Source organism: Carya illinoinensis, chromosome 8 (genome assembly GCF_018687715.1).
Source record: "Carya illinoinensis cultivar Pawnee chromosome 8, C.illinoinensisPawnee_v1, whole genome shotgun sequence".
Lineage (NCBI taxonomy): Eukaryota > Viridiplantae > Streptophyta > Magnoliopsida > Fagales > Juglandaceae > Carya > Carya illinoinensis.
The window spans coordinates 34,486,154-34,511,204 of record NC_056759.1 but is presented as its reverse complement, the minus strand read 5'-3'; the positions used below and the strand labels follow the sequence as shown (position 1 = coordinate 34,511,204).

The 25,051-nt window shown below is 33.9% G+C and overlaps 1 protein-coding gene across 1 annotated transcript; it reads right to left on the bottom strand.

Moving 5' to 3' along the window:
- Positions 1–22,274: 22,274 nt before the first annotated feature.
- Positions 22,275–24,765, bottom strand: LOC122274754. Its single transcript, XM_043083773.1, has 2 exons — positions 24,672–24,765; positions 22,275–24,446 (listed from the first exon to the last, which is right to left on the bottom strand). The coding sequence occupies exon 2, from the start codon at positions 24,326–24,328 to the stop codon at positions 22,604–22,606; it is 1,725 nt and encodes a 574-aa protein (XP_042939707.1). The 5' UTR covers positions 24,329–24,446; positions 24,672–24,765; the 3' UTR covers positions 22,275–22,603.
- Positions 24,766–25,051: the final 286 nt, after the last annotated feature.

Genomic DNA, 25,051 nt, shown 5'->3' with positions numbered 1-25,051 from the left:
GTAACTGCACATGACTCAATAGATTCTAGAGAGTAAAGTATTATCTGTTATACTTTACTGACTATATGGCAGTATGGTAAAAATGTACCAATGAGGCCTTACTGCTGTTGTCAACCATAACACATAATGACCATAAGACACCCCCTAGGTCCTATTTTTCTAAGGGTGGTCGTACCAACATTCCTGCGTGCAATCTGATGCATATTCACCATCAACTATAATTGCATTGTCTTGACGGCTTATTACGATAGCTGCCATGCTAAGAAAAGGATCATGCAGAAGAACTTGTTGGTTATAGTGCTAGTTAATTGGGTTGTTCTTGCATGTGTCATGACATATTTTTATAGTTAGCTGCTTTTAAACATGCCAGATGCTAATGTTCTTGGTTTCTCAGAACAAAATCCTGGTAACTAGGTAGATGGATGAGGATGAGGATGAGGATCAATTGATAATGATGAGGAGGATGAAATATAATATTGTTCAGTCAACATCACCATATGGCATATATACCACGAGGAAAGAGAAATGATATTTACAGTTATAGAGTATGGAAGCGTTGTACACTTCTTTTGAAAAAAGTGAATAAATATGAAATCCACATTAAAAAATATATATATATTTAATAGTAAGTTTCACTATTTTTCTTTTTTTACAAAAAAAAAAAAAAAATGCACGGCAGTTACACAACCCATGACTTACCTAGCATTACTCATGAGGAAATGTAGGGACAATCGATATCTATATTAAAGACAAGTTGAAGCCTACTGCGTTATGCCATAGCAAATTCTGTCACTTGGTTTGTATTTCCCCAAAGGTCATGGGCCTTTCTTCACTGTCATAATCAGCTTTTTCATTGCTATTTGTCCAGAATATATAAAGCAGAACTTTGACATGGAAATGCTTGAGATGATTGTCCCAAGTAATATAAGCCCTTAAGGTGGAGAATTTTATGTGCCAAACAGGGCAGGGAAAGATCAGAATCTTGAACTGATTCGAAATTGGCTCCCCCATTAAATTTGGAAAAAGCTCCCTCGCCGCCTGAGCAGTGCCGCCTGAGTGTACCACTCAGGTAAAAAATATTTTTTTTTACTTAATGATTTAGAAAGTAATTTTAAGTGTATTGATATATATATATATATATATATATTTACTTAATGATTAAGTAAGTGACTTAAAAATGTGAAAAAAAAAATTGAAAAAAAACCACTGGGCAGCACGCCCAGCAGTATGAATGGGGCGGCATAGTAGCCAGACCCTTAAATTTTGCTATTTTCCAAGTCGATAAAATCTGCAAGTTGGGATGACTTAGCACCTGGCTTCTCGACTCTCTTTTTTTTTTCAAACAAATAAATGATTACATGATACAAAATTCAATAGAGTAGGAGTCCCGAACTATCATCTTAAATCAACAAATACAATACTAGTAAAATAAAATAAAGAGGGATTTGGAGTCAATGACTTGACTTCCACCCATTCCTCACAAAGGGGAGCCGCTTGAAGCGGTTTTGACATAGTCTGATAAATAGACTATAAAACTAGGACTGAAAGCTACAATGGATTATTGTGTGTTGCATTTTACTGGTTTAGATTGGCAAACTTTTATTACCTTTTTATATTGATAATTGGTTAGGAAAAATGGGAGAATATAGAAAAATAATATCCGGAAGATGGGTCAAATCGCCGGCAGATGATTGTCACTGGTTGTAGAGGCGAGTGTAGGCCACATGCCACTCTTGAAGAGAAGAGAATAGTTGGATCTAAGAGATCCAAGACCACTAAGCCTGATGGTGCTACACGTGGCAGGGATAGAATTCCCATGCTGTGACGGTGCGCGAGTCTCATGCTTGGTGTAAGCCATAGTGAGCCACGTGTGAAACGTATGTGTCGCTCTTTTAGTCTCATGCTCGGTGTAAGCCATAGGTGCTACTTTATCGAGATTTTGTTTGCTCTATCTCTCTCATTTTGAGTTTTAAATGGTTCTAGCAAAAACGCTAAGCAATCTAAAGTCTCGTTTGGATAAGCATTTAGTTTCTATCTCATCCCATCTCAATATCCAAATAATTATTTAAATACAAACACTTTTCAATTTCAATTTCATACTTTTCATCTAATCATTACAATTTTTCTAAAATTTCATATAAACCACAAAAACAATTATAATTTTTTAAATCATAAAATAAAAATAATATTTTAATTTTATAATATTTTTATTCAATTTTTCTCTCTTCCTTTTCTAAAAAAAAAAAAAAAATGTTGCATCCTCACCAAAAGTTACCAATTCATATTTTATTTTCTTTTTACTTAAATGTTAAAGAAATGTTTTTAAATGAGCTTGTAACTTTTTTCTTTTTATCAAAATTTTTTTAAAAGGATTTAAAAAATGCTTGAAAATAAACACAAAATAAAAAAGTACATTTTACACTTCTAAGTAGGAATCCTCTGGCCCACTATCGATGGCCATAGTAAGACTTTTTTCTAAATTCAATAAAAATCTTAATCTAAATTATTTTATTATTATTTATAAATCATTTAATTATTATTAATAAATTTTTCATCTCACCTCATTCGATTTTTCAAAAGAAACAAAAATCTAGTTAAATGAATTTCTTCCTATTTTAATTTTCGTTTAAAAAAAAAACCTTCTTTTTTCTTCTGTGATCATTCTCGTAACAGTATATCTTGTCTGTTCTTAAAATTTAAAAACTAATTTTAAAAAAATAAACGACAGAATTAGTTGGATTTTGTTGTAAATTGTAATTAAAAGAAGTCATCTTTCTTTTATTTATTTTTTTCCGATTAAAAAGTGTCAATTATTTCCATTTAATAGTGTTTTTTTATTATATACATATAACAATTAAATATAATATAAATATTAAAAGAAAAATATTGTTCAAGGCTTGAACATGCAGCTGGCTTTGAGGAGTTCTGGACGCGCAAACACCGCCCTACCGAATCTGTATTTTGGGCCCCCACGTCTTGTAAACGGGTCTGCACGTTTCGCACCCGTTTAATGCGCTGACGTTTTTTGCCAGGAGGTTAAACAAATGGAAAACTATTCAAAATTAATAATTTTTATATTATTTACTTTTCTAAAAATAAAAATAAAATTAATACTTGAATTTACACCATTGTCCCTTAGTAATCTCATTTTTTACCTAATATTGTTTTTTAATAATCATTGAATTTTGTTATCTTTTTAAGAATGATTGATCCAATGGTAATTTGAGACGAATGCGTTGCAAATTATGATACCAAAGTTATAGTACTGGTGTAATCTCTTATCATTATTTTGAAACAAATATAAATAGAATGTAAGTTGTAATGAACGTATTCGATCATGGAACGTGATCGTTAACTTGCAAATTGCTATATAGGTGACATCATGTGCTTGTGATAAATCTAATACTTAAATTAGTAATAAATAATAAGTAATAATTCAAGAATATATTATCAGATCGTTTGAGAGTTACATATTACTTTTATATTTAGGTGTAGATATCCACTTTATAAGTATCATAAACAATTTAAGTTCACGCAATACTTAACTATGAGAAAGCTTATTTCAAAAGTATTGGAGTTATCTAATCACCACATCGTCAATATCCATAAATTCTGAATACATCACTCCTAATAATAAGGGCGGCTGTAGCCTAGGGCTATCTTAAATTATATGACTTCTTTGAATAATTATTCTTTAGTTACAGTTGGCCTTGGGCTATGGTTTGGCCAACCCGACCATAAGTATCAAACCTTTTATATTTTGTTTTAAACTTTTAAAGTTAATATATTACATTTCTAAATTATAAAAATTTATAAAAATCACTATCTTATTAAATTTTAACGAATAATATAGTTGGAAAAAAACGATGTGGCACAATCTTAACCGTTGTTGCATATTATCGCATTTTAATAGATTGAGAGTATAATGTGTAGATTTTAATTATTTAAAATGTAAAATAAAAACCCCTAATGATTTAAGGGTGCAAAACGTACTTTTATCCCTAAATATAAAAGTGTATCTATTGAAAACTACATTTGAGCTAAAAAAGGAATAAAATGAGTCTTAAAACTAAAAAATGAAAGCATTGATTAATGAGTAATGCTACATACAGTTGTGAAGTGTGTAAACGCTGCGCAATCATTTTGAAAAAGAATAGAGTCTACGATTAAAAAATTAATTTTTTTTATGTGGATTCCGTATTAATTTATTTTTTTTAAAAAGATTACGTGGCGATTGCACAACCACAACTGCAAACATCATTTCTTTTGATTGATAGATGCTCCGGCCCAATAGAAATCGAAGGGCAAAGTTTACGTCCGTGTGGATTTAAAGTTGATCTTAACTCATTTCGTCTAATCATTATAATTTTTTAAAATTTTCACACAAAATATAATAAATAATTTAAAATTTTCAAATCTTAAAATAATCATAATATTAAAAAAATAATATTATAATAAGATTTTATGTAACTTTTAACTTTCATTTTAACTCACTATCCAAACCTCACGTAAAACTTTCCCTTAATTACAATTCATTTTTCTAATATTTATTTTTAGAAAAATCTAGTTGTAAGCGATTATGTCACCAATACGTACATTCATTTAACGTGATTAGTCAGAAAGTGAGACTTTAATTAAAATAATATTAATTTAAATTTTAAATATATAAATAATAATATTAATACGTAAATGGAATTCACTTATACGTGTAAAACTCAAAATTAAGCACCGATCAAGCTCGACGTTTGTAGACGTGCTTGATGTACGCAAACAGAAACGGCGAATTAATTAACGGCGATGGAAGGTGGCTGGTGCGTGGGAAGAAGGAAACGTGTTTCGGTTAAGAGAATCTTGGACGGAGGCGAGGGCTTGGTTTATACCTAAATCAAAAGCGCAAAGAAAGAGACAACCAGTCAACTTTAGGTGTAAACCTTTGCTACCTCAACCACTCTGAATTTGCATTTGCCTTTCAACTTAACTACCAACTTGCCATTCAGTCCATGGATAGATTAGAAGCAGAGTTTGGTAATAATAGTGGGTGGATTAATTAAAGTTTCCATTTCACACCGAATAAAAGAAGATTCATCTGAATTCTTCTCTCCATGCTGAGCAGTTTAATTTCTATCTACAATTGATTAGGTGATGTTGCATGGAAAATTGATGTATTAGAGAAATGATAGTTACATTTATAAATGCGCAAACGTCACACAATCATTTTAAAAATAGTAAATAAATACGAAACTCATGTAAAAAAAATTGTTTTAATAATAAACCTTACTCTTTTTCAAAATGACTGCATAACGCTTACACACTCTACGATTGTATCTAGCATTACTTGTTAAAAATTGTCATAATTCTATCTTGATCTTATTGTACATGATCTTTCGAACATCTTTTTTGAACGTCCTTAAACTGTTTAATTCCTTGAACAATTTGAAATCGATCAAAAGATGATTGGATAAAAATTACCTTTAAAAAATAAATTATGGTAAATAAAAATATGTTTAGTTAAAATAATAAATATGACCACTAGATTTCATAAATATGATTGTTGGATATGCTGAATAAGAAATAACAAAATATTATTAAAAATATTATTTTAATAATTTAGCCAAATATATACATAATCTAATATGTAATGTATAGAAAGTGCATTATGTAAGCCGCCAAGATGACATTTTTAGCTAAATTTGAACTACAAATTTAAAGAAACCAATACCAATAGTCTTAGGAATCCTTCGCACTTTTAAAGTATTTGTGGCATGTTTTAACATATTGCTACCTGTAGTAGCATTTTCTAACTTTTTCCAAAACAAATGTTGGGGTAATCGATTTTCGAAGTTTGATTGAAATTGATGCCGTCTAGATTACGTTTCAAGATCTCTTTAGTCAAGTGGTAATTATCCGTATAAAGGTCAAACTTTAGAAAGCGCCTTAGTTTTCTTAGCTCTAAAATTCAAGGTCCAATTCTAGCTCCAGCCAATAGCAGCCCTCCACTTCAGCATGTGTACCGTCGATACCTACCAGCCAATTACTGCCCTCCATGTCAGCATTTGTATGATCAATTCCCACAACATTACAATGTAACTCCAATGTATGCAACGAGCTACAGTGTGGCATACCCTAGTAGCACATCATACTACACCTCACCACCAATATCGTATGACTATCTGTATATCCTCCAGGGTCAGCATCCACCGGCGGATCGTGACATGTGTTTGTTGTTGCGCCGGACCGTCTCATTCGAGATATTCAGAGATGAAAATCCAAATGGGTGCTCAATCATGTGACCTTATATTTTGCGATTATATTTGCGTTTTGGGTATAGAAAGCTTATGCCACCATTTGTAAGAGTTAATGGTGGCTGGAATGTATATATATGAAAGGAAAGTAGTAGTTAGTGGGTAATAAATGGGGCTTGTTTCAGTGAGTTTTGGGCTTTGGTGGTACTTGTTTAGTAGTGTTTATGTTTTGAGGTTGGTAATTTAAAAGTTACTGGCCAGCTTACAACGGTTCTTGGGTACTGATAGTTTAAATGCCTAACACATTAGACATGCATGAGAGATGATGAGCTTATGTTTGTAAACATCCAACCAGGTTGGTTGCATGTCTCTCTCTCTCTCGCTGTCACATTCGCTAAAGTAGATTTGCATTTTGGCCTTCTAGTGCGTGCATTAGATGCTATAGATCATGGATCCAAGAAAGCAAAGGGCTGGTGTAACAGCCCGCTAGAAATTCAATTGTGAAATTTCTATGAACTTTAGGAATCTCGTGAAAACCCCATAAGTTTTCACGAATCCATTAATCGTATAGGTTTTTGTCTAACTACATAGTTAGTGTTATTATTTACTATGGTATCAGAAGTGTATTTTTGATTATTGGAGATAGTTAGAAGTGTCAAAATGTATTATGATTTGTGCCATTAGACTCGGAGGGTTATTTAAAGTCTTATGGCGCAATAACTTTTTTTCATATTTTCAGACAAAACGTCTGTTCAAAACTGTAGATATTATTAGATAAAAAGAAATATCTTGAGGTAATTTTCGTGAATATTATTGGGTAAAAATATTTTGAGTTGATTTTTATAGATATTATTAGATAAAAATATCTTAAGTTGATTTTTGTAGATATTATTGGATAGAATATTATGAGATAATCTTTTATAGATATTTTGGGTAGGAGAAAACCACACTCAACTCTCAACTCCAGCCTTATCACCTCCCTTATCTCGTCCATAAATGTGTCCAGCCAGCACCCATGAACTTATCTTCAATTACACCTTCTAATAAAAGATTATCAAACACTCTCTCTCGGACAGATTTTAGGAGATCTTTTGCACGCCCATTTCGAAGCTGTTGTAAGTATTTTATCATAAAGTCTCCTTCATATAAGTTGTTCATTTTTGAGTCTAGTTTACATGGATATCTTATTTGCCCCATTTGAAGATCATTTGGTCAGTCAAATATTGTGTAAACTATAGAAAGGTCATTCTGGGAGATAAACTGGAGAATATGTTATAGTTTGGAGTTTTTGACCAAGCTAATGGATAGATATTGGTCCGAAATTTTTATGGAGTATTGTTAACATGTATATGTGACTATTGGTTGAGGATTTTTGCATGATTAAAGGTTTTGATGAAAGATTTTCTTAGATTTAGAAACTTAGAAACTGGAAGAAGAAAAACAGTTTCTGTTTTGAAAAAGTTTAACTCTTTGGTGGTCTAAACCTATTCTAATGACTTTAATAATTTTATTGGAAGATCCTAAGTATCTTATATACATGTTATATTATTATTTTGAAGATATTTGATGTTAGTTTCAAAGATATGAAATTTTATGCAAAGAGATATTCAAATAAGCCAAAGTGTGGATATTCTTGGCTAAATTTATGTTTTGGTTAATTTCTAACCATGTGATTTTGAATTAGAAGCCTATATATGTTTTAAGACATCTTTTTAAACCATGTGATGGTTTGGTTTGAAGATCATATATTTATAAGTCATAGATCAAGAGATTTATCAAAACTAGTTGAGGAAAAAGTTTCTATTTTTGGACTAAGTGTAAAACCAAAAACTCCAAATGTTATTTTGTGATTTTGGTGACTTTGGTTTGATGATTTAAAGCATGGTTGATGTTAGGATGATATTATGAATATGTTAGAAGTAAGATTTGATTTTTGAAACTCTTGGAGATGTTTTGATTTAAGGTCAAAACTTGTGATTCAAGTGCTTGGATCTTTTTACAAAAAAGTTTGGTGTTGATTATTAGCTTTTTCTAAATGGATGTTTTAAGTATGGTTTTGAACTTAGGATTGGAAGATGTTTGTTGTAAAATTTTGGTTTAAGCATGAGTTTTCAAGTTGAAAAGAATTGCAACAAAAAAAAAAAAAATCAAGGGAAATGGCCTATGGATGTTTCGGCCATAGTGTGTTTTTCATAGTTGTGTTTTGTTTTAAATTTTTCTGAGTTGATATTTAAGTTTAGGACAAAATTTACATGAGGAATGTAAATTTTGGAAACTTTTGGAGTTAGTATGCAAAATCCTTAAGTTATGGGTAAAACGGTCATTTTCCCACATGTACAGAGTAAAATGAAAATTTTACTCTTTAAGTTAGTATTTTCCATATTTCAAATTATTAGTGATTTAGTTCTAATTTTTAGAATCACTAATTACAGTTCCTCGTGATCGCACTTGAAGTTTTATAAGAAACGCGGAGATCGAGGTAAGTTAGCTTTTAACTTACTAGCAGTCTACTGTGTATGTGTGCTAAGTAAAGGAACTATAGTGTATGTATGTATGTTATCATATATGTCATGCCATGCCAAGTTATCACGTAATTATCTATTATACAGAATTTATTCTGTCATCAATTTTTATCTGTTACATAATATATTCTGTCATGTATTACTGTACATTACAAGTATGTCATGTTAAATATGTTGTCTATTATATGTTATGCCATGTTACGAAATGTTTCTATCTCAAGTTGGTCATGTATTTCAAGTTATGTTCAAATCACATTATGTTATGTCAGGGCTCCAGTCCTTTAGTTTTCTAGTCACGTTTCATCTTGAGTACATTCAGTTTGTGTAGAATACATGGGACCACAACAACTGTGGAGTATGTATTTAACAGCATTGTGATGTGTAGAATACATGGGGCCACAATAACTGTGGAGTATGTATTTACACGTAGAATACATGGGGCCACAACAACTGTGGAGTATTTATTTACACGTAGAATACATGGGGCCACAACAACTGTGGAGTATGTATTTTTCATGTTAATTCAAGTTTAAGAGTAAGTTCATACTAAGTCAAGTTTCAGATCAAGTTCATGTTAAGTCAAGTTCAGTTCATGTTTCAATTTAAGTTATGTCAATTATACTATGTTGTACGCTAAGTTATGCTTTAATTATTTATGAATTTGATTATACATTTATGCTTTTACTGTCATCCATGCATCATTAGCATGTGTGGAAGTTTTTTTGTTAACTTGCTGAGATTTGAAATCAAATCTCACTGTGGTAGTCCCAACTACCATTCCCCTCGAATGGTAGATCTTGTTACAGGACCTGAAGGAGGATCAGGAGCTGACCAACTAGACACAGTCGATTGAACGACGGTGCGTCGTTAATATTAATATAGTAGTTAAATTACTACTTGTACGATGGAGTTGCATCTCCAGTACTTTTGGATCATAACTATTTTGGACTAGTGTTGTGATTTTGGTTGTTCAATAGGTTTTTATGTATGGAGTATGTTTTAAGCATTTGGGATATTTTCAATTTGGTGCATAGTATTGCTAAAGAAAAAAATTATCCGCTACGAATATTACATAATGTTAGATGCATGTTAGGAACATTGCATCTTATATGTCATGAACGGGGGCAGGTAACCTTGTGTTGCATGTCTCGACGCTTCAAATGTCAGTCTGATCCCAAATGGAATTTGGGGGCGTCACAGGGTGGTATCAGAGCAATACGTCTTTGGGCAGTAAATCCACATGTCCTTAGGAAATGCACCAAATATTAGGTTTGAAATTTAGTTGTCATTAGGCTTGAATTTCTTAAATGTATGAGAGGTATTATATGATTGTAATATGTATACTCGTGTGTTACAGGAAGAGACAAATGACTCATGGTAGAATACCTCAAAACCCTGAAGGTGGTATCAATCAGGAGAATCATGATTCCCCGATGGATGAAGGATTAGCTGAAGCTGTGCGTATACTGACTGACGTGCTTAGACATCAACAACAGCAACAAGTGAACGCACCTAAACCCGAAGTTAGGGGTTGTCCATATGAGAAGTTTATGCTTTACCGTTACCCAAATTTTTTTGGTAATGAAGGACCACTGAGAGCCGAGAAATGGATTATAGATCTCGAGAGAACGTACGAGATTTGTGGATGTCTTGAGGACCAAAAGGTTCTATATGCTGGATACCTATTCCAAGGAGAAGCTGGAATATGGTGGGATACACGTAGGCAACTTCTAGTTAGGGAACTAGGTAGTATGGCTGCATTGTCTTGGGAGAGGTTCAAGGAAGAGTTTGACAACAGATTCTTCCCAGACTCTATCAAACAATTGAAAGCCCTGGAATTTGCGTCCTTAAAACAAGGTAGTTTGACTGTAGAGCAGTATGTCGCTAAATTCATGGCATTGGGAAGGTTTGCACCACACTTGATTTCAACTCAAAAGATACAGGCACAAAAGTTTCAAGCAGGACTTCTGCCTAGAATCCGAAGTCAAGTAGCTTGCCTTAGAATAGAGAATTACCAAGAGTTGGTAAATGTAGCGACAATAGCAGAGGCTGAGCAGAAGGAATTGGCGATCCAGAACATGACCGATTGAAAGAGGGCCATGCCATTTAAAACAAGCAGTAGTGCTGAGAAAAAGAGGCCTTTTTCTAGTCCGGAGAAAGGCAAGGGAATAATGATTGGAGGACAGAAGCCGTCCTTTTATTCACCATGCCCTAAGTGTGGTAAGCTTCATTCTGGAGAATGTTACAAGGGATATGGAGTCTGTTACCGATGTGGAAAACCAAGACATATGATTAGAGATTGTCCTAACGCCAAACAAGGTAGTGGAGCTGGTGATCGCAAGCCAAGGCCCCACATCCCGGCACGAGTGTATGCAGTAACACCCGGTGATTTTGATGTTGACGCACCTGAAACTGATGAAGCTGGCGTCATGACTGGTATTTTTTTATTTTATATTTTTTTTCTTTCCTTTTAGTATTTATGATGTTGCAGGTATTATGAATGTGTTAGAATTAGTATTAATATTGGTGTATATATATTTTTTTTAGGAAGGGTTAATTTGTTTAGGTTCTCGGCTTGTGCACTATTCGATTCAGGTGCGTCGCAGTCCTTTGTGTCTGCAGCGTTTGCACGAATTTGTAGTTTGCAGACTGAACTATTACCACGACGGGTTGTAGTATTAATTCCCGATGGGAATACAGTATCTTGTACCCGTTTAGTTAATGATTGTCCATTAGAGCTAGAAGGAAGGACACTGAAGGCTAACTTGTTAGTATTTGGTCAGATGGAATTCGACCTGATTTTGGAGATGGATTGGCTTTTCAAGCACTACGCTAAGATAGACTGTCAGAAACGAGAGGTTGTGTTTGAACCTCCAACTGAAGACAGGATGAGTTACGCAGGAACATCAGTTAAGGTCACCCCACCTTTGATCTCGGCGTTGCAAGCTAGGAAGTGTATCGATGATGGAGCCTCAGCATTTCTATTGATAACTGTAGAGGAGACAGCCAAAACTATAGGAATCCAAGGGATACCTGTGGTTGAAGACTTTCCTGAAGTTTTCATTGATGAGTTACCTGGTTTACCACCAGATAGAGAAGTAGAATTCCAAATAGAGTTGGAGCCGGCAACAACTCCGACTCACAAGGCGCCATATCGTATGGCCCCTACCGAGTTGAAGGAGCTCAAGCTACAATTGGAAGAACTTTTGGAGAAGGGTTTTATCCGCCCTAGTTCTTCGCCGTGGGGAGCACCTGTGTTATTTGTGAAGAAAAAAGATGGTTGAATAAGGTGACGATTAAGAATAGATACCCATTACCCAAAATCGATGATTTGTTGGATCAATTGCAAGGAGCAGCAGTGTTTTCAAAGATTGACCTGAGATCCGGGTATCATCAGCTAAAAGTCAAGGATCAAGATGTGCTGAAAACTGCCTTTAGGACAAGGTATGGCCACTTCGAGTTTTTAGTGATGCCTTTTGGGTTAACCAATACTCCAGCCGCATTCATGGACATGATGAACAAAATATTCAGACCTTATTTGGATAATTTTGTTGTCGTATTCATTGATGACATCTTAATCTACTCTAAGAACAAGGAGGAATACAGACATCATCTAAGCATGACTTTAACTATACTTAAGGATCAGAAACTTTATGCCAAACTTAGTAAGTGTGAGTTCTGGCTGGAAGAAGTAAAATTTCTAGGTCATGTGATCTCTAGTAGAGGAGTAGCAGTAGACCCGACCAAGATTGAAGCCGTAACGAACTGGCAGAGAACGACCAGTGTGCATGAGATCCGAAGTTTCTTAGGACTGGCTGGTTACTATAGGAGATTTGTTGAAGGATTCTCCCGTTTGTCTGGACCACTCACCGCCCTGACTACGAAAAATGTGAAATTTACTTGGAATGATAAGTGCGAAACAAGTTTTCTTGAGTTGAAGAAAAGACATACCACCGCACCGGTACTTACACTGCCGGAACCTCTTAAATCTTTTGTGGTATATAGCGATGCATCTAAGGCAGGACTCGGATGTGTGCTAATGCAAGAAGGGAAAGTGGTTGCTTATGCTTCACGATAACTGAAGAATCATGAACAGAATTATCCTACTCATGATTTGGAATTAGCTGCAGTAGTTTTTGCTCTTAAGATTTGGAGACATTATTTGTATGGCGAGAAGTGTGAAGTCTTCACAGATCACAAAAGCCTAAAATACCTGTTTGAGCAGAAGAATCTTAATATGAGGCAAAGAAGATGGCTGGAATTAATCAGCAACTATCAGTGCGACATCAAGTATCATCCTGGAAAGACCAACGTGGTAGCTGATGCTTTAAGCCGCAAGAGCAGACAAGAAGCTTCATCAGTTCCTTCATCAGAAGTAAATTCCCTCTTATGTAGTATGAGAAAACTGTTGATTAGAAACCGTAGTCAGGAAACCATGTTGACTACAATCCAAGAATTCATTCCATTGGATTGGGAAGAACTGAAAGACCGTCAAAAGAAGGACAATAAACTTGCGGAAGTTGTAAAAAAGATCGAAAAGTCAAAAGGACCAGTGGACTTTAGCCTCAGAGAGGATGGGACTCTGTATTACAAGGACCGAAGAGTCATTCCAGCAGATGAAGAGTTAAAGGAAAAAGTACTAAAGGAAGCTCATAACACACCTTACACTGCTCATCCTGGTAGTACAAAAATGTATCAGGATTTGAAACAGTCTTTTTGGTGGGAAGGAATGAAGAAGGATGTAGCAGAATTTGTGAACAAATGTTCTGTCTGTAGATTAGTAAAAGCAGAGCACCAAAAGCCAGCCGGTAAATTGCAGTCATTGCCAATCCCAGAATGGAAATGGGAGGATATTTCCATGGATTTTATAGTAGGCTTTCCAAGGACCTCAGCCGGAAATAATACTATCTGGGTAATAGTTGATCGTCTAACAAAAAGTGCTCACTTCATACCCATTAAGAATACAGATTCTCTAGAAAGATTGACGAGAATTTATATAGCAGAGATTGTCAGATTGCATGGAGTGCCTAAGACGATCGTATCAGATAGAGACCCTCGTTTTACATCACACTTCTGGAAAAGTTTACAAGAATCGATGGGCTTTAGTCTGAGATTTAGTAGTGCATACCACCCACAAACAGATGGACAGACAGAAAGGACGATTCAAACTTTGGAAGATATGCTAAGAGCCTGTGTTTTGGATTACGAAGGGAATTGGGAGAAACAATTACCTTTGGTAGAATTTGCTTATAACAATAGTTTCCAGGCCACTATTCAAATGGCACTATATGAAGCCTTGTATGGTAGAAAGTGTAGATCACCTCTGTATTGGGATGAAGTAGGGGAAAGCAAAGTAGTTGGACCAGAAGTCTTACAAGAGATTAAGGACCAAGTACACTTGATTAAAGAAAAGGATGAAAACAGCACAGAGTCGACAGAAGAGCTACGCTGATAATCGAAGGAGGAGCATAGATTTTAAAGTTGGAGATTGGGTCTATGTGAAGGTATCTCCTATGAGAGGAGTAAGTCGTTTCGGAGTGAAAAACAAGTTAAGTCCAAGATATGTGGGACCCTATGAGATAGTGGAGAAAGTGGGAGTAGTTGCATATCGTTTGGAATTGCCAACTGAGTTCCATGGAATTCATAATGTTTTCCACGTGTCTTCTTTGAAGAAGAGTTTTGGGAATCAGACACCAATGATAGTGGATCCCGATAGCATACCTTTACAACCCAACTTGACCTATGAAGAGAAGCCAATGCAAATTCTTGACTGGAAAGATAAAGAGTTGCGGAACCGTAAGATCCCATTGGTCAAAGTACTTTGGCAAAATCATAATATTCAAGAGGCAACTTGGGAGAAGGAAGTTGATATGCGAGCCAAGTACCCCCAGTTGTTTGACATCTAAATTCAGTCTTGCAAAGTTGTTTTGGGCTTTTGCTTGATTGATACTTTGTGGTTCACTTGTACGGGACTGACAATATCAGACGTTGTACTTTGTTATTCGAATATCAAAAAAGTATATGTGTTTCCTTAACTTTTGAATTGTTATTTCTTACTTACTTCGTTTTCGAGGACGAAATCTTTTTTTTAGGAGGGGAGATTGTAACAGCCCGCTAGAAATTCAATTGTGAAATTTCTATGAACTTTAGGAATCTCGTGAAAACCCCATAAGTTTTCACGAATCCATTAATCGTATAGGTTTTTGTCTAACTACATAGTTAGTGTTATTATTTATTATGGTATCAGAAGTGTATTTTTGATTATTGGAGATAGTTAGAAGTGTCAAAATGTATTATGATTTGTGCCATTAGACTCGGAGGGTTATTTAAAGTCTTATGGCGCAATAACTTTTTTTCATATTTTCAGACAAAACGTCTGTTCAAAACTGTAGATATTATTAGATAAAAAGAAATATCTTGAGGTAATTTTCGTGAATATTATTGGGTAAAAATATTTTGAGTTGATTTTTATAGATATTATTAGATAAAAATATCTTAAGTTGATTTTTGTAGATATTATTGGATAGAATATTATGAGATAATCTTTTATAGATATTTTGGGTAGGAGAAAACCACACTCAACTCTCAACTCCAGCCTTATCACCTCCCTTATCTCGTCCATAAATGTGTCCAGCCAACACCCATGAACTTATCTTCAATTACACCTTCTAATAAAAGATTATCAAACACTCTCTCTCGGACAGATTTTAGGAGATCTTTTGCACGCCCATTTCGAAGTTGTTGTAAGTGTTTTATCATAAAGTCTCTTCATATAAGTTGTTCATTTTTTAGTCTAGTTTACATGGATATCTTATTTGCCCCATTTGAAGATCATTTGGTCAGTCAAATATTGTGTAAACTATAGAAAGGTCATTCTGGGAGATAAACTGGAGAATATGTTATAGTTTGGAGTTTTTGACCAAGCTAATGGATAGATATTGGTCCGAAATTTTTATGGAGTATTGTTAACATGTATATGTGACTATTGGTTGAGGATTTTTGCATGATTAAAGGTTTTGATGAAAGATTTTCTTAGATTTAGAAACTTAGAAACTGGAAGAAGAAAAACAGTTTCTGTTTTGAGAAAGTTTAACTCTTTGGTGGTCTAAACCTATTCTAATGACTTTAATAATTTTATTGGAAAATCCTAAGTATCTTATATACATGTTATATTATTATTTTGAAGATATTTGATGTTAGTTTCAAATATATGAAATTTTATGCAAAGAGATATTCAAATAAGCCAAAGTGTGGATATTCTTGGCTAAATTTATGTTTTGGTTAATTTCTAATCATGTGATTTTGAATTAGAAGCCTAAAGATGTTTTAAGACATCTTTTTAAACCATGTGATGGTTTGGTTTGAAGATCATATATTTATAAGTCATAGATCAAGAGATTTATCAAAACTAGTTGAGGAAAAAGTTTCTGTTTTTGGACTAAGTGTAAAACCAAAAACTCCAAATGTTATTTTGTGATTTTGGTGACTTTGGTTTGATGATTTAAAGCATGGTTGATGTTAGGATGATATTATGAATATGTTAGAAGTAAGATTTGATTTTTGAAACTCTTGGAGATGTTTTGATTTAAGGTCAAAACTTGTGATTCAAGTGCTTGGATCTTTTTACAAAAAAGTTTGGTGTTGATTATTAGCTTTTTCTAAATGGATGTTTTAAGTATGGTTTTGAACTTAGGATTGGAAGATGTTTGTTGTAAAATTTTGGTTTAAGCATGAGTTTTGAAGTTGAAAAGAATTGCAACAAAAAAAAAAATCAAGGGAAATGGCCTATGGATGTTTCGGCCATAGTGTGTTTTTCATAGTTGTGTTTTGTTTTAAATTTTTCTGAGTTGATATTTAAGTTTAGGACAAAATTTACATGAGGAATGTAAATTTTGGAAACTTTTGGAGTTAGTATGCAAAATCCTTAAGTTATGGGTAAAACGGTCATTTTCCCACATGTAGAGAGTAAAATGAAAATTTTACTCTTTAAGTTAGTATTTTCCATATTTCAAATTATTAGTGATTTAGTTCTAACTTTTAGAATCACTAATTACAGTTCCTCGTGATAGCACTTGAAGTTTTATAAGAAACGCGGAGATCGAGGTAAGTTAGCTTTTAACTTACTAGCAGTCTACTGTGTATGTGTGTTAAGTAAAGGAACTATAGTGTATGTATGTATGTTATCATATATGTCATGCCATGCCAAGTTATCACGTAATTATCTATTATACAGAATTTATTCTGTCATCAATTTTTATCTGTTACATAATATATTCTGTCATGTATTACTGTACATTACAAGTATGTCATGTTAAATATGTTGTCTATTATATGTTATGCCATGTTACGAAATGTTTCTATCTCAAGTTGGTCATGTATTTCAAGTTATGTTCAAATCACATTATGTTACGTCAGGGCTCCAGTCCTTTAGTTTTCTAGTCACGTTTCATCTTGAGTACATTCAGTTTGTGTAGAATACATGGGGCCACAACAACTATGAAGTATGTATTTAACAGCATTGTGATGTGTAGAATACATGAGGTCACAACAACTGTGGAGTATGTATTTACACGTAGAATACATGGGGCCACAACAACTGTGGAGTATGTATTTTTCATGTTAAGTCAAGTTTGCGTAGAATACATGGGGCCACAACAACTGTGGAGTATGTATTTACACGTAGAATACATTGGGCCACAACAACTGTGGAGTATGTATTTTTCATGTTAATTCAAGTTTCAGAGTAAGTTCATACTAAGTCAAGTTTCAGATCAAGTTCGTGTCAAGTCAAGTTCAGTTCATGTTTCAATTTAAGTTATGTCAATTATGTTATGTTGTACGCTAAGTTATGCTTTAATTATTTATGAATTTGATTATACATTTATGCTTTTACTGTCATCCATGCATCATTAGCATGTGTGGAAGTTTTTTTGTTAACTTGCTGAGATTTGAAATCAAATCTCACTGTGGTAGTCCCAACTACCATTCCCCTCGAATGGTAGATCTTGTTATAGGACTTGAAGGAGGATCAGGAGCTGACCAACTAGACACAATCGATTGAACGACGGTGCGTCGTTAATGTTAATATAGTAGTTAAATTACTACTTGTACGATGGAGTTGCATCTCCAGTACTTTTGGATCATGACTATTTTGGACTAGTGTTGTGATTTTAGTTGTTCAATAGGTTTTTATGTATGGAGTATATTTTAAGCATTTGGGATATTTTCAATTTGGTGCATATTATTGCTAAAGAAAAAAATTATCCGCTACGAATATTGCATAATGTTAGATGCATGTTAGGAACATTGCATCTTATATGTCATGAACGGAGGCAGGTAACCTTGTATTGCATGTCTTGACGCTTCAAATGTCCGTCCGATCCCAAATAGAATTTGGGGACGTCACAGTTGGAGTATGTGGAATATATATTTTGACCATTCAAAGCAGTCATAAAACTACTAATTATAAGACAGATTCCTAATAATGCTGTCGAGTAAATCAGGAAAAATTATATCGTTATGATATCGATTGAAAATCGTGAACCAATGGAAATGGCTTGGAACCCCATGACTTTTTGATGAATGATGTCCCCACGTATTAAGCCTTGCCTTATAATTGTGAGCTTGATCTCTTGGGTTGTAAACGTTTGGTGCTTGTAGGGAACCTGACATCCTTTACTTTCTTATGTATGTGTGAAGGGAATTATATAAACTTTTTTAGAAGTTTGCGTTCAAAGAACTCATTATGCCCCTGAAAGATTAGCTGGTGTTTGGTCCTAGTTTTTGTGTTCTTTCTGAGAAACTCACAAAGTTTCATGGGTCTTCTTTATATTTTCGCTTTTGAAAAGCATCTCTCTCATTATTCAATATCATCATGCATGCAGAATTTCAGGCCAACAACAATTCCCAAAGAAGAAAATATGTAGCCATCTGAGCAAAGGAAAAGATTGGTTAAAAAAAGCAGCTTGAAATTTCAAAGATTTGTGCAAAATAAGCCCAAATGGACATAAAAATAACGTTTTTAAATACTGATACAAGTAAAGAAGTCTAGATTAAAAACAAGTGTGTACAGTTGCAAATAACCCTATTTCTCTCTGTTTTAGATGGAAGGGGTTTTTGTAAAATAGAGTTGTTTTAAAATGAAGTTGCAAGAATATGATATTTTATAAAAATATTTTTCATTTAAAATATAATTATAAAAAAAAATTGTAAAAGGTTGTGTTGCTATCATTATTTCTTATTATTTATTTATTTATTTATTAGAGGATAATACTTGGGCGCCAAGCTCCACTTGTAGCCAAATTACAAGTATCTCCCACCTTGTTTTCTGCAAGCTGATTTTTGGCTCTTCAAAATGGGTTTATTCAGGGTCGCGTGGGTAATTTAACATATAAAAATCTGCATTTGATGGTTCCTGCATGCATATCAACGCCGCTTCTCTTCATTCCCTTTCTTAAATCTCCGAAGGGAAGGGAATATGATCCAAAACTATGATCACTCCCAAAACAACGCCAACTTCTCACTGGAGATTTAGATAGTGAGTTGAGATGAGATGAGATAAAATGAGATAAAAGTTGAATAAAATATTATTAGAATATTATTTTTAATATTATTTTTAATTTAAAATTTGAAAAATTTAAATTATTTATTATATTTTATGTGAGAATTTGATAAAATTATAATGATTAAATGAAATAGATTGAGTTAAGAGTATCTCTTAATCCAAACAAACCCTTGATCACAATCTTTATTCAATATCAATAAAAGCTCATTTTTGGGTTTATATTCTCTTGGCCACTTGAGTGACCCTTGACATTCCAATCTTTGATATCACGGAGAATCTTATCGTTTTTGTTCTTATTCTTCATGGAGGTGACCATGAACATGTACCACCTACAGTTTTCAAAAGGCAATCATAACAATTAAATTAGACATCTGATTTACAAAAGGTTCTGTGTCATGCTATAGTTTATGGTGGGTCGCTTTTAGTTTATGTATTTTTAAGAGTAATGCTATATATAGTTATTGAGTGTGCAAGTACTATGTAGTCGTTTTGAAAAAAAGTTAAGTTCAGTATTTAAAACTTTTTTTTTATGTCGATCTCGTATTTATTATATTGTACCTTGATGTATCTTAAACTGATGTACCTTGATGTGATATATTATATTGTAAAGTAAATCTACCATATCATATAAATTCATGTCAATTTGTAGTTTAATTTATAGAATCTTTGGGACACTTGTGCTTCTCTTTTCAAAGATTTTGAACTATAACCATTGGATTCCATATTTGGACCAATGACTTGCATGATAGAAAAATGTTAAACTCATTACATAACTTACCATTGAAAAAAAAAAAAAAAAAAAAACTTTATATGATTAATGGTACATTATCAATGTATATTGACTTATTATCCTTTCTTTTTCTTTTCTTTTTTTTATAAACTTTTTGATTGGTAGCACATAAGTTTTAAAGCTATTGAAACAAAACTTGGGAGTACCTCTAACATGATTATGCACTATATAACTTGAGAGTGATACTTGTTGGCTTGTCTCAAAATGAGTAACAGGGAAATTTTAGGATGGTCAGCATTATTGCTTGCAAACTTGCAACTCAAAGATCAAGAGAAAGAGAAAGCAGTTATTAAGTACACAATTTCCATTTCTCTATTTCAAGAAGAAAGAAGGAATGGAGAAATAAAGAAAACAGTCCTAAAGAAGCTTAAAGTGTGTTGGTGCAAACCAGGGTCATGATGGTGGATTGAAGAATAGATCAGGATAAAGTGTGTAGTTAGGGGCATTCTTATATATTAATGTATGGATGCAAATGATTCAAGACGGAGTCTTTAATCAAGAAACATAAATATAATATCTGTTCATAAAGCAAATATGTATATATGTATTGTATATACAAGTGATGTCAGTATTCTAATTTCTTATCAATCAGGTGCAACTTCTAACACTATTGGAGTCTTCCTGATTGTTATTTTCTGAGCAATTTTCCCTTAGCCTGATTCCCTGAATCCAATCCATCCTCCTTTGTCAAGCCTCTCACTCATTTCTTAAATATTTTCATTAGTTTTGTCAAACAGATCAATTAATTGGTAACAAAATAACAAGCCCTTGATTTTTAAACCTCACTCAAGTAGTTGGAAGGTCTGAGGACAATTGTGGTGCAGACTCAATTCTAATGTTATTAGTATAAATATTGTTTCCATTTGATTTTTTTGGGTATAAACGTGCCTAACTATGTCATTCCAGGTGATACTGACAAATAAATTAAGTGATAAAGGTTTTTAAGCTGAAAATGAACTAACAGATGAGTGCAAAGTTTTTCAGTAAATCAAACTTATGCATTTGCTACAAGAAGTGCCTAACTCTGTTTTCTTGCATATAGGATTTTTGAGCAGCGTGGACTCGCACAAACATTTAATATTGTATCTATCACTCTTTATATTAGACCATCCAATTCAGTCAAAAAATTAGAGAGGATATCACTCGCACACCCCATGCTCGCTCGAACTCGGCTCGTTTACAACCCTAGTTCACTTTATAATATTAGACTCTGGTCGCTAAGAGGATATTTTTCTACTGTGGGAGCATCTTTTGCGTCGAAGTTTTCATCCTTTAACGTCCACAAATATCGTTGCAAAATAATTATTTTTGCGTTGATGTATCATTTTGATGGGAAAAACTTTTTTAGATTCAGTATTATTGATTATCTTGCGTGCGATTTTCAAGCAATGCTAAAAAATAATCGCGTCTTTTTTTTATATGGGAATATCACAACGTTTTGTATGTTTTTTGCTATGCTTTTAGCTGATGCAATTTTTCTTCTAATGAAATAAAAAATGTCGTTGATTTTCCTTCTCATAGCTTGGAATAAAATCCACTAGCCGTACAATTTATTTTTTCAAGATCGCTAGGAAAACAATCAGATCATTTTTTTCAGACTTGAATAATAAAATTAAGTTTTCTCTCTCCTGATCTATATATTAGCTAGGCATGATCGATGTCACTACTGATCTCTAGCTCCACCTTAAAAAAATCAACAAAATAGAGCACTGTTTATATAAATCAAGGAATGATTTTGTTTTCACTAAATTACAACTTACTTGGATCATTATTTAAAAATAAAATAAATAAAAAAAAGCCACATGATGACATGCAAGATATTTATATATATATATATATATATAAGTTGGATCAAAATATAGAAACATTTGGCTGCATATGAAGAGAAGTGAAATTAAGAAATAATCGAAGCTGCATGTACCGGCCGGGCCATCCATGGTCATTATGAATTCCCCCAACAACTAACTAACTAACTAACTAGGACAATGAAGCTTTCATTTGCTAATACGTAACTAACTAACTAGGACGGACACCCATACGTAATTAAGTAACATAATTCAATATTAATATAATATATATATATATAATTATATATCATGAGATCATCAAGATCAGTACTACTGAGACCAAGAAGATCATCATCATGAATAAAAAGGTATTTCAAACACAATAATTTATTTATTAATTAAATACCAGTACTAGTAGTACGTTACAACACCATATGTATAATAATATTGATTTACAACCATCCATGCATCATATCATCATCTTCATTACCTACCATTCAATTTATAATGTCTAAAATCCATAATATTGCAATATTCTTTCACCATCATCATCATCATCAATAACCTCATGATGGAGGATTTTATTCACCCGCCCAAGACAGAGTAGTACTGTAGATGCTAGCTAGCTACCTGCATGCTTCCAATTTCAATCTGCACGTAGCTACTAGATGCTTGCATGCTCGCGCAGCAGCCATATATTATATATGTCTTTTCTTCTCGATCATCATGTCCCACAAACAAAAACGATCAAGAACGAAATGATCACATTTGTCACATACAAGGATAAATGGATCGTATGTTCCACCACAAACTTGACACTTAGGATGATCCGTGGTCCTCTTAACAAAAGTTAGAGGATGCTCGTGGACGTCGTATGTGTAAGTGCGCCCAAACTTCATATGTGGCAACTTACCCATAATACAATCTGGATGAGCAGCAAATTGGAGATCTTCACAATAGTAGAACCAATGCTTCGGATCCCGCTCTTTCCCGCAAATATCACAGTAATAGCCATCAGAGTTATGATCCTCAACAGTGTAAGAGAGTATGAAGGGTTGCTCATAGTGCCCATATTTTGTGGTAAGCGGTCGTGTAGCGCATCTCATGTCCATAGAAAATTCAGAATCAGCACAACGTATCAACCGCCTTCTAGAATATTTTCCACAGGAGGTACATTTGCCTTGACCTTTATTGTCTGAGCTCAAAATTAGAAAAAGTGGGTGCTCATGACCCTCATGGGTAAATTTGGTTGGTATCAAACTACAAGGGACATCGAGGTCAAAGTTGCAACCATTGCATCTGTATACGAGACCATTACAATATCTATAACAAGCACCACACTCAAAGATTTCAGGGCCATAGTATGGATTCTGGAATTTGTTTGGGGGTTGGAGGGTGAGCGGATGTTTATGGAGTGGGTGTAATTTTTTTTTGGGTAAATCAGCACAAGATTTGTGAAGAAAGAACTTGCATTGTAAACAACAATAATATTGCAAAGAGGAAAGATACCGTGCACACCCGTCACATTTTTCATTGTTCTCTAACTCAACTCCAAGCTTTAAGTGATGTTCATGCCATATATGTTTGATCTCTGTGACGATTTCAGCTTTTCCGTTTCCCGGGTTGATCTTGTCGACAATTTGAGCTAATGTGTCAGTCGATTCATCATGCCTATGAAGGTGGGTCTCAATAGGTTGATCATCTTTGAGTTCCGGGTCAAATGTTTCATCCCTGATGTCGATTTTTGCAGCACAACGTGGATGTGCAGCAAAATCACAACTCGAGCAATAATAAACTTTGTATTTTGTGTCCACCTTTTGAACACAGAGCTGGCAAATTTGCTGATTCTCGGATTGGTTGAGCTGAGGAGAGTATTTGAGGTTCAGACTCAAAGGATGGTCGTGACTTGTTACTTTGAGAGTCGATGGAATGAGAGCGCATTGTGTGTGAACTACGAATGAGCAGGTGATACAAAAGTAGGACATGCACTTGCTTTCTTTCCCACAAGTATCGCAAGTGAACGGGAATGATTTTCGAAGGAGGATCAAATGATGGTCATGACTTTCAGCTTTTATGGTGAGGGGGAGAAAAGCGCATTTTGGATCAAGATAAAATTTGCAGTGAGAACACTCATATAGGTTGTCGCCGATCCATTCTTCACAGCAGCCATGGCATTTTTTCCTATAATATCTTCCAGTGATTTCAAGGGTATGTTCCGGGTGCAACGGATGCTGCATCTCTCGGGGTAGTTCGCCACATGATTTATGAAAGAAGCTGTAGCACCCCTTGCAAATGTAATAATTAAGACCCATTACGTGCTGCTTGCACACAGCACAAGAATGTCCTGTACCATACGTTTTTTTCTCTTCTTTTAAGATCAACTGACCAACTCCACATCTAAAACAACGCTGCTCAAATGCCATTGACGTTGTTGCTACTTCTTAATTATCTAAAATGCTTTGAAGAAATTTGGGCGGGATTGTTGCGAGTATCTGTTTATCTCAAAGCTGAATGCAGCGTCCAACCGGCATTAATTAATTCCTTACATCAAAAGAAGATAATTAATCAGTTTAAACTAAAAATCATGCACATGCTTTGGGTACAAATTAGAAGTATAAATAATAGCTAAAAATGAGAACCCAACATCTTATAACAGAATTAATATGAGTTCCAACATCATGTATGTTAATTCTTTCAGCATATATACAATATTTCACATAATATAAGAAAAAGACAGAAATGAAATTAAGGGGAAAGAAATCATACACAAATCATATAAGCATTAACATGAATCAGATTTTGGCTTGATCAGGATTTAAATGAAAGCTTCCAATTTCACTCGCATATTATTGCTGCTATATATATATATATATATATGTGGAAGGAAAGACTAATGCCAGACCCCTTCATGCCCAACGCATCTTTTTCATCATGACTACGTGGCCACTCTGTCAAAACACTTCTAAATGACGAAAGGAATATAAAAAGTTGTTGTCGTGGGTGGATTCCTCTCTTTACGTATCTCTGCTAGTTTGTCTTTGGCATCGTGTGTAACTTTTTTCCAAATCATATGCTTTAGGACAATGCTAGTAGCCTAGTAGGGTGATTATTAAATATATTAATTAAATATGTATATTAATTAGTAT

What these genes read in the sequence shown, in the direction of transcription:
- LOC122274754 (XM_043083773.1), bottom strand. Translation starts at nt 24,328, where the DNA reads ATGGCATTTGAGCAGCGTTGTTTTAGATGTGGAGTTGGTCAGTTGATC.